We start from the raw sequence: 10,436 nt of genomic DNA on the forward strand, positions 1-10,436 counted from the left end.
TTGCCGCCGCGTGCGATGAATTTTTACGAGTGCGCGGTGGACGGTGATGACCCTGTTCTGAGTCCTAAATATTTTAATAAATAAAATTTGTATAAATTATATTCGGGACTAAAATTTGGTTATGTGGCGATTCAAATTGATTTTTGTTGAGATTGGACGTCGATTGATGTTTCGACGGGTAGACCTTTAAACAGAGGAGTCGTTGTCCAATTTTTCTAAAAATTACCTTAAATTATAAATCGAGTTCATATACCTCGTTTATTATAAATTAAACTCTGATTGCTATGTGCACCATTATTGAGTATACATTATTGATATTAATATATTTGCGAGTCGAAAAATTATAGCGATGGGTAATTAGTTAGTGAGAAAAAGTCAAGCATACTCAGATGTCTAACCTAGGATGTTTCAATTTCGTAGGTTCGAGTCAAAGGACCCGGTAGTTCAAGTCAATTAGAGTTAAGCCAAAGTTAGTGCAAAGCTTCGCAAGGCAAGTACCCCTGAACTAATCTTTTACAGTTCAGTATATGTGAATAGTTGTTTATTTAAAATACTACTGGAACAGAACGGTTTAAGTTACGTATTCCCCGTATTTAAATATATTTTATTAACTGATGTTTTGAGGAAAAAGTAACTTCTGAAAATGTCTATCTCTAGATTGTGATTAAAATTAAAAAGAAATTTTTAGAATGTGTGTTGTAATGGTTTAAAAAGAGATAGGTGTAAATGATTGTGGAAACTGGATAAAAATAAATCAGATATTGGATGGTCAGTTGGCGTAAGAGGTCCGTTATTAGGTAACGGCCCAGCATGGTTGCGTAAGAGGCTAAGTCGGATGCGCGCACTGGTAGTCCGCTTAGTCCAGCATGACAGAGACCTACCTAGTCTCTGAGTTCCGGAACAAAATTTGTGGTGGGATAGACTGATCAGATGTCCCTAGAATTCATCCTCTTTTATATATCTGATAAAGTTGGAATAGTTTTAGTCCCCGTAACGGGACCGGTGAATTATTGGTCCAGCAATGGACAGTGGTTTTGGAAAGGAAATAGCATGCCAAAATTGAACTCTGGTATTTTGACACAACACACTACAGATGATGTTATTTTGCAAAGCATGCTAGTTTTGATATCCAGTTTATACCTGTTTTACAGATTTCTCGTATATCAGTTTAATATATGTTCCTATATTATTTTATACAACCTGTTACTGGCTATTCATATAGAGGTACTGTTGAGCAATAGATTGCTCACCCTTGCAGCTGGTTTTGTATTTATTTATTGCAGATGTCTAGAACACCAGGTCAGCGTAGAGTGTCAGCCTCCGGTCCCGGCTCCTCCGAGGTAGTTTGTATCAGGCCCTGAGGTCTGATGAGTTGCTGTAATAAGTGAGAGTGTATGGTTTTGAATAAGTTAGTGTGTTTGTTGTAACCTAAATAATACTTGAACCTGTTTCGGCTCCTGGTTGGGATCGTGTGTTATAATAATGTTTATTTAGCAGTTTTTGTTATAATTTATCATATTTTTTGGATGATAAGACCATGTATAGAAGCCAATGCAATAAGCATTCTGATTGTTGTCATTCGGAAAACTGGAGAATATATATCAAAATGATCAATGCCTTCCCTTTTCCTAAAGCCCTTAGCAACTAGCCTAACCTTGTACTTATCTATTAAGCCATCAGGGTTTAGCTAACTCTTGAAGATCCATTTGTATCCAATAGTAGAATACCCAGGAGGGAGATCAACTAACTCCCATGTTCCATTTGAAACAATTGAGTCAATTTCACTCTTTACAACGCCTTTCCAATGCCTTGACTCCGAAGAATCTATGGCTTGACAGAAAGTTAAAGGCTCATCCTCGACATTGTAAGTGATAAAGTCACTTCCAAAGTCCTTGACTACCTTTGCACGCTTACTTCTTCTAGGTTCCTCTACTATGTTTGTATTGATAATGACATTTTTGTCATTATATGTTTAGCATAGATATCAACAAGTATAATGACATTTTTGTTAATATATGTTTAACAGAGATATACCGAATACATCATGAGCATCTCCGCCTATCAAACTCCACAAATTCGTTAATTCGTCAATTAACTTGATGGAGTTTGTTACTATTAAAAAAATTAAACTACTCTTAATGGAGTTTGTTACTATTAAAAAAAAATTAAACTACTATTTTGTTATTCTTTATCCAGCAGTTACATATCAAAATAGTTGATCCATTCTACTAATCAACGAATTAATGGACTTGTATCAATGCAACGACCATTTATTAGTCTATCAATCAAATTGATTGTCATCGATCAATCCATCAACAACTCCATCAATTTTTTATTTTGATGGAGTAGTTAATAAATTGATGAACTTTGATTATATTGATGAGCCAATAAAGAAGTGGTGCATTACTAAACTCCATTATTCCGTCTGATAATTTTTTTCTACATTCGTGGATATGCTTTTAGTTTTTGTCGACTCAATTTGCCCTTGCGTTGGCTTTTAATATAATATTATATTATACTTTTTTTTTTGAAAACAACTTAAATTGCATTAACTCAAATTTGCTTCGTACATCACTGTCTCCAACACAGAGAATGGAGGAGACCAAAAAACATTAGAGCAATTCACCAAACAAGGTACCCTAGCTAACAAATGGGCAACCTTGTTGGCCTGCTTTTTAACATAAGAGATAGTGATACTAGAATTACTTTCATGAAGTACTTGACACTCGTGTAGCACATTGTCTACTTCCAAATAATTTTCTGCTCCTCTGACAACCGCATTAACCGTGAGCATAGAATCACTTTCAATGTACACATTACTAAGTTGCAGTTCGTTGATCCACTGCAAAGCTTCCAACAAACCCCTTGTCTCAGCCTAAAAACCGATACTGCACCTGCAATCCTACAGTTCTTTGCCTGAATGAATTCACCACCATGGTTCCTGATCACCATTCCCACTGCAAATGTTGAATCACCACTGAAAACAGATGCATCTACATTTAACTTTAATCTACCTGCTATTGGAGCTGACCACCTCACCACCTCTGATCTAGAACTTTGTAATCGAGACCCAAGCATCCCATTCTTCATTGCATTGCTATCTCAGGTGTCAGTTTCTTTTGCTCCCAGACCTGCTTGTTTCCCGCCCACCATATACCCCAATATTATATTATACTTATTATGTATTATAACCTATATTATAATAGATATTATAGTATTTATACTTATATTTAATTGGAGACATAGTTTATAGTTTTATATTATATAATATTATATGCTAACAAAATGATATTTTTTATACAATTAAAAACATTTAAAATTTTGTTATATTAAATATTGCTTTACTAAATTTTTATGAGAATATTAAAAAATAATCTAAATACATTTTATATTATAAATTGTATATATAATTTTATATTTTTATATATAATTTGTTCAATATTATTTATAAAATAAAATTTTTTGATAAAAAATAATAAAATATTTTTAGATATATTTTCGTATTACATATTATTAAATTCATAAGATATGTATAAAAATAATATTAAAATATTTTTGTTTCTGGAAAATTTATTTACATTATTATTAAAAACAATTTAAAAATAGCTGAATCAAATATTATACAGTTAAATTATTACATATAATAAAGTTTATAATATGGTGAAATATATAATTATGTGACTACCGAAATGGAAGGCATATGGTGACCATTAACAAAATAGAACAGTTAAAGATACATTCTTACCTATTCTCTCCATAGCTAGTCGTTCTTCAAACATGTACATATGGGACATGCCACCTGCAAAGAGAGAGGAGGAACAGTTAGCTTTAGTTGACCAATTCTTAGCCTTAGCACAATCAGCTCAACAGCCTTATCTTCCTCGTTCCATAATGCTTCAGTGAGCTGTAAATAACACAAATTAATATTATTTCACAAAATTTTCAGATCAAATGTCCAATAGACATACTACGATGAAGTAAATTTTTTCAATCCTCTATATTTGGGTTTTCCACATTGTGGAGAGTCCCCTGCTTTCTCATCAAGAAAAAGAATACAAGATAAAAGTGCAGCATCAATGATAATCAAACTCCCTCAGCATGGAATTACAAGGAAAGGGCATATGTCAATAATAATGTGTTTTTTTAAAAAAATAAAGCACTTGCATTCATTAATAAAGATCCAATTCAAGGTTACATGTAATAAAATCAGGAGTTGCGTTATGCCACTCCCTGAGACCGGACATTGAACGTGCAGCCTGTGCAAGAACATGCTCCACACTATTCCCAGATCTTCGAACAAAAATCACAAACATTTCCTCAAAGTGTTTCAACAAATCTTTGCAATCCTCGACCAATAAACCAAACACAGACATATCATTCTGGCCATGAATTGCATCCACTAGACCCTTACAGTCAGTCTCAAACACACATCTATTGATCCTTCACCCATAGCAATGCAACCCTGAGACTCAAGGCCTCTGCCTCCCTTGCACTACATCCCCCCCTAACCATACTACACCGACCTCTCAAGAAATTACCCACATAATCACGTACCACACATCAGGTACCAATCATCTCAGTAGTGACACTAAACGCTGCATCCAAGTTAACTTTCACCCACCTAGTTGGAGGTCTAATCCATTTTGATGTACTGGACTGCTTCACTCCTTGCCGCCCACCATTCTGATCTCTAGCTGTAGTCCAGTCCTGTAACAGACTCAGAGCCATACTCCTAACACCAAACAACGACGTATTTACCTTCTCTCACCTCCACTTGTTCCGTCGAGACCATACGCTCCAGCAAAGTAGGCCAACCAGTGCACATTGATTCAAAGAACAAGTGAGAAATATCCGTCTCAATATATCCATAGCAGTAGTCATATTACCATTATATATAACTTGTTTCAATCCCATTATTTCCCAAAGCTGTCTAGCAAAATTGCATTCGAACAGAATATTCACTGCACTTTCCACACTTTCATGACACCAATTACATAGAGTACTATATCTACTTTCCTGTAAACTAACTCCACAGCTATAGGTAATACATTCTGACACGCACGCTATAAGAAATTAATTACCTTGCCTGGTAACTGTAGGTGCCACAGTCTGTTCCAGAATCGCTTATCTATACATTCAACCTCCCCTCTGAGCCTCCTATAACAACTCTTTACTGAGAAGTTCCCTTTATCTTCAAACATCCATGTCCATCTATCTCCTGTATTCCTCAATGACAAAGGAATTTGCATTATCAGACGCCTATCTCGCTCATTAAAAAGGTCATAAAGAATGTCCTCATCCCATCGAGTACCAGTCTCATCAAACAGGTGATTTACAAGCACATGTTCCCATTCCTCGTGCATTTCAGTCGTAATAAACCCATTTTCCGAGTTAGGTAACCAAGGTACTCTCCAAACTTTTTTACTTAAACCGTCTCCAATACGTCTACGGCATCCCTGCTTCACCACCTCCTGAGCTTCCATAATACTTTTCCACATGTAAATAGCATCCCCCAAAGATGCATCCAAAAAATCAGATTTAGGGAAATATTTAGCCTTTATTAATTTGGTTACCAGCGGATTAACATTGTTAATCAACCTCCAAGCCTGCTTTGCTAGCATGGCCACATTAAACTCCCTTAACTTTTTAAACCCCAACCCCCCTGCATCTTTAATCGCACATAGCCTATCCCAGGACATCCACTTAATCCCCTTATGCGTTCCACCGTTACTCCAATAGTAAGCATTCATTACTCTCTCCAACTTGTCACACACCCATGTTGGTATTAACCGTAAACTCATCCAAAAGTTTGGAATGGACTGAGCAGAAGTCTTAAGCAACGTTAATTTACCTCCTTTAGATAACGTGTGATGACTCCATGCATTTAACTTTTTATTCATCTTCTCCAGCAAAAACGCAAATGCAGAAGTTTTACTACGACCAATATCCATGGGCAACCCTAAATACTTACCTGGTGTATCAACCTCTTTGACACCTAACTGAGCACACACTTTGGCACGATTATCTCTTGATGTATTTGGAGAGAAAGTAACCGTAGACTTGTTGAAGTTAACTACCTGCCCTCATATATTCTCATACCGATTAAGAATTCTTTTCATCACATCAGCCTCCACTTCATTAGCTTTAAAGAAAAAATATGCATCATCTGCAAACAATAAATGGGATATCATTGGTGCGTCTTTTGCAACCACACAGCCATGAAGTAATCATGCATCCTCATTCCTTCTTATTATGGCACTCAATCCCTCAGCACATATTATATATATATGTACGGGGAAATAGGATCCCCTTGACGTAATCCCCGTCCAGGCACAACTCTCCCAAACTCTACTCCATTATGCAGAAAGCTATATGACACTGATGTAATAAATTGCATCAACCTTTCCACCCAAACATGGTGAAAACCAAACCTGCTCAACATATTCCGAATGAAGTCCCACTCCAACCTGTCGTAGGCCTTAGATATATCAATTTTTAAACCTGCCACACCCACCTTCCCCTTCGTTTTCCTCTTCATGTAATGATTCACTTCATAAGCAATAAGTGCGTTATGCGTTAAGAATCGTCGCTCTAAAAATGAACTCTGCTTATCTGAGATAATAGTATTTAAACATGGCTTCAAGCGATTGGCTAGCACTTTAGATAGAATACGCACCAAAACATTACACAATGATATAGGTTGTAAATCAGCCATGGTTTTAGGTTCCTTTACCTTATAAATTAAACACACCTGAGTTTGATTAACTTCACCTGGTAGCTCAACGTTACTGATGAAGTTTTGACAGAACCTGACTACATCTCGAGCCACCACCTCCCAAAAGACCTGGAAAAATGCAGGATTCAATCCATCCGGACCAGGAGATTTGTCCGGATGCATTGAAAAAACTGCATGTTTAACTTCCTCCTCTGTAACATTTTCAATCAAGTTTATATTATCTCGTTCAGACACCTGCCCAACCCTTTCAAATTCAGATAATTTTCCATTACTCGATGAAACTGTGAACAGATCAGAAAAATAATTAGTAATCACCACTTGAATATCTTTTGTTTTCTCACACCAAACACCTCTAGCATCTTTCATACGAGTCACCGAATTATTACTTCTCCTCGTTGATGCGTATCTGTGAAAAAACGTGTGTTCTGATCTCCTTCCCGTAACCAGAATTGCTTAGCACGTTGTTGCCAATAAATTTCTTGTCTCTCCAGTAATTTCATGTACTCCTTTCTTACCTCGTTATACTCTCTAGTGCCAGTCATATCCCTTCTAGACCTTAATCGCCTCAATCTTTCCCGACATCCTCGTAACTTAACCTTATATTTATTACTGCTACCCCCTCCCCACTCCTGCAATTTCACACTACACAGCCTTATCTTCTCCATTATATCCAGACCTTCTACCATCTTCCATCCATTCCTCACTACATTCTTACAATCCTTCTCCCTAATCCATACATTTTCGAACTTAAATCTCCTTCCTTTAGCCAAAAAAAAAAAAAAAAAAAAAAAAAAAAAAATCTCCTTCCTTTAGGCACATAAACCTGTTTTTGTAATTGTAAGCACAGCGGCAGGTGATCAGAGGTTGAAACATCGAGTACACGCACTACAACATTTGGAAACAATGTCCTCCATTCGTGATTAGCATAGGCTCTATCTGACCTCTCCTGCACCCAGTTCCATTGGCCCCTCGATCTTTCCCACGTGAACTTCTCACCAACATACCCCATATCCAGTAACTCACAATCGTTTATTGTTTCTGCAAATCCTGACAGTAAGTAAGAAGGATGCACACCTCCTCCTTTTTTCTCATCTACACTCATTAAATCATTGAAATCCCCCGTTATACACCACGGAAGATTTGATTTTGATGCCAGATGTCGTATGATATCCCATGATTCCCTTCTTCTTGACTTCTCATGACAACCGTAAAACCCAGTATATCTCCACCTTCTCATATGAGCACTTTCCACTTCGAAATCTATGAAATGATTACTCCTATCTGTAACCATACATCCATCTTTATTTTTCCACATTAACGCAAGCCCTCCTCCATGACCTCTAGCCTCCACCACAAAGCATTTCGCAAAATCAAGCTGCTTACATAAATCTACTAGTTTATTTCTTTTGACTCATGTTTCTGATAAGAAATTAATATTAGGTTTTATCTGATGGGTAATTTCTTTTAAAAAACGAATTGTACGTGCACGACAATTCCACACTAAAAACCTCATTTCTGTAGGCGGGCCTGTAAAACAGGTCCCGCCTCTAACTCGTTTTTTGACCCGTTATTTAGCTGTTCCATAGATGAAAATCCAAACCCATTTATATTCTCATCTGTATCCTTATCCATTTTATGTACACAAAAAAGTTCAAACTTATTCTCTTTCTAATTTTTTAGTAGTCAGTTTTATTGAACATATTGTCATTGCTGATCAACAGAATCAAGACATACATTCCTTGCCAACTCAGCAGAGGACAAGTTAGTCATTTTATCACAGCTGGATGCAAGTTGCTCAGTTGGCGGGAAAGTTTGTTAAAAGAATATAAAGTCACTCTGTCAAAGCTTCATTCAGATTATCAAGTTACAAAACAAAATGATACACACAATTCTCTCTCTCTTTTCTCTATCTTTTTTGTTTTGTTGTACTTCATCTAATCAGTAATTAGTAGAGCTTTTGTATTGAAACAATGGAGTTTTGAGAATTTGGTACTGTAATTCTGTTGAAGTGTTGATATGAATGTTTCATTCTAATCTGCAATTTATGCTTCTGTTCGCACCTGATAACATGGTATCAGAGCCATCAAGCCTGCGATTTCATTGATGAAGCCTGCAAAATCAAAGCTAATCTGTAAGATCATCTTCTTTGTTCTCTGATTCCTAAACTGATTGTTTGTGTAGATTTAGTATCTGCTATTGATACAGATTGATTGCATATGAGGTGTTTGTTATATTGTATCTCAGAAATTTGTTCGCTTGTTTCTAAACTAAAATATTGTAAGATCGATATCGATATCGTTCACAAAAAATTCTTGAATTGAAATGGAGTTGAATCAAGATCAGAGTAGTGTTTACTATCTTCATCCTTCAGATCACACAGGCATGAAGTTAGTTTCTATAGTATTCAATGGGTCAAATTTTATAAATTGGAAAAGATCGATGACTATAGGTTTAACAGTTAAGAACAAGATGTCTTTTGTTGATGGAACCTTAAATAAACCTAATACTACTGATGATGCTTTTAGATCTTGGAGTAGGTGTAATTCTATGGTTATTGGTTGGATAATTACTGCCCTTGATCCGCAAATTGCTGCAAGTATTTTGTATGTTGATACGGCTAGAGAAGTATGGATTGATCTTGAAGAAAGGTTTGGTCAAGTAACGTCTGCACAAATTTATGCATTACAGCAAGAAGTGCATCAAATTTCTCAGGATAATATACCTATTGCTGAGTATTATACACAATTGAAGAAGGTTTGGGATGAATTAGATAGTCTGAAGCCTTTACCAGTGTGTGAATGTGGTAATTGCACTTGTGATCTGTCACAGAAGTTTTTGAAGATTCAACAAGAGCATAGGTTGATGTTATTTCTTATGAAATTGTCTAATCAATATGCTAATGTGAGATCACACATCTTGATGATGGAGACTATGACTAACTTACCTCAGGTATACAAAATGTTGATGCAAGAACAAAGGCACAAAGAGATTAGTAAAAGATCTAGTGTCTTCCCTGATGTTGCAGCCTTTGCTGTAGAAAGAAGGAATTATAACTCATTCCATAATCAGGCTAAAGGAATTGGATTAGGTAATTCTGGGAGTGGAAATCAAAATCAGGTTAATAACACAGTTCAAAGAGGTTTTAATAATAAGAAATATTTTTGTGACCATTGTAAGATACCAGGTCACAGTATTGAAAGATGTTTTAAACTTCATGGTTACCCTCCTGGTTTCAAACCAAGTCAACCAAGAAAATATGCTGCTTTTGCTAACCAGGATGATTCTACTAAAATTCTGCAGTCAGAAATAGTGGTGAAGCTCAAGTAGCAGTAGCAGCACCTACTATTTCTATTGATCAATATAATCATTTAATTTCCATGCTGAATGTCAGTCAGAAAGAACAAAATTCTGCATACTCTGGTGGTGATATTTGATGCAGTGGGTTATTTGCAGGCAGTCATTGTTTATTGTCACATACATCAGAAGATGATTGAATTTTGGATAGCAGCGCATCTGATCATATGTGCCATGACATTGCTTTATTTGAAGATTATACTGAGATACATAAGGATAGTAGTTTTATTACAATTCCGGATGGAAATAAGATCAAGGTTACACATGTTGGAACAGTTAAGATTACTGGAGATATTGTTTTGCACAATGTCTTGTATGTTCCTACTTTCAAGTTTAACTTGATATC

General features: G+C 36.0%; 2 protein-coding genes across 2 annotated transcripts; one reads left to right on the forward strand and one right to left on the reverse strand.

Annotated features, from left to right (window-relative positions):
* Nucleotides 1–2,548: 2,548 nt before the first annotated feature.
* On the reverse strand, nucleotides 2,549–8,368 carry LOC141665690 (uncharacterized). The gene is made up of 10 exons (XM_074471675.1): nucleotides 8,273–8,368; nucleotides 7,582–8,111; nucleotides 7,155–7,492; nucleotides 6,752–7,017; nucleotides 5,082–6,077; nucleotides 4,569–4,707; nucleotides 4,196–4,399; nucleotides 3,746–3,799; nucleotides 2,884–2,957; nucleotides 2,549–2,842 (listed from the first exon to the last, which is right to left on the reverse strand). Exons 1-10 carry the CDS (start codon nucleotides 8,366–8,368, stop codon nucleotides 2,549–2,551), a joined length of 2,991 nt encoding a protein of 996 aa, XP_074327776.1.
* A 690-nt stretch (nucleotides 8,369–9,058) lies between these two features.
* On the forward strand, nucleotides 9,059–10,063 carry LOC141665691 (uncharacterized). The gene has a single exon (XM_074471676.1). The coding sequence runs from the start codon at nucleotides 9,059–9,061 to the stop codon at nucleotides 10,061–10,063; it is 1,005 nt and encodes a 334-aa protein (XP_074327777.1).
* Nucleotides 10,064–10,436: the final 373 nt, after the last annotated feature.

Source organism: Apium graveolens, chromosome 6 (assembly GCF_009905375.1).
Source record: "Apium graveolens cultivar Ventura chromosome 6, ASM990537v1, whole genome shotgun sequence".
Lineage (NCBI taxonomy): Eukaryota > Viridiplantae > Streptophyta > Magnoliopsida > Apiales > Apiaceae > Apium > Apium graveolens.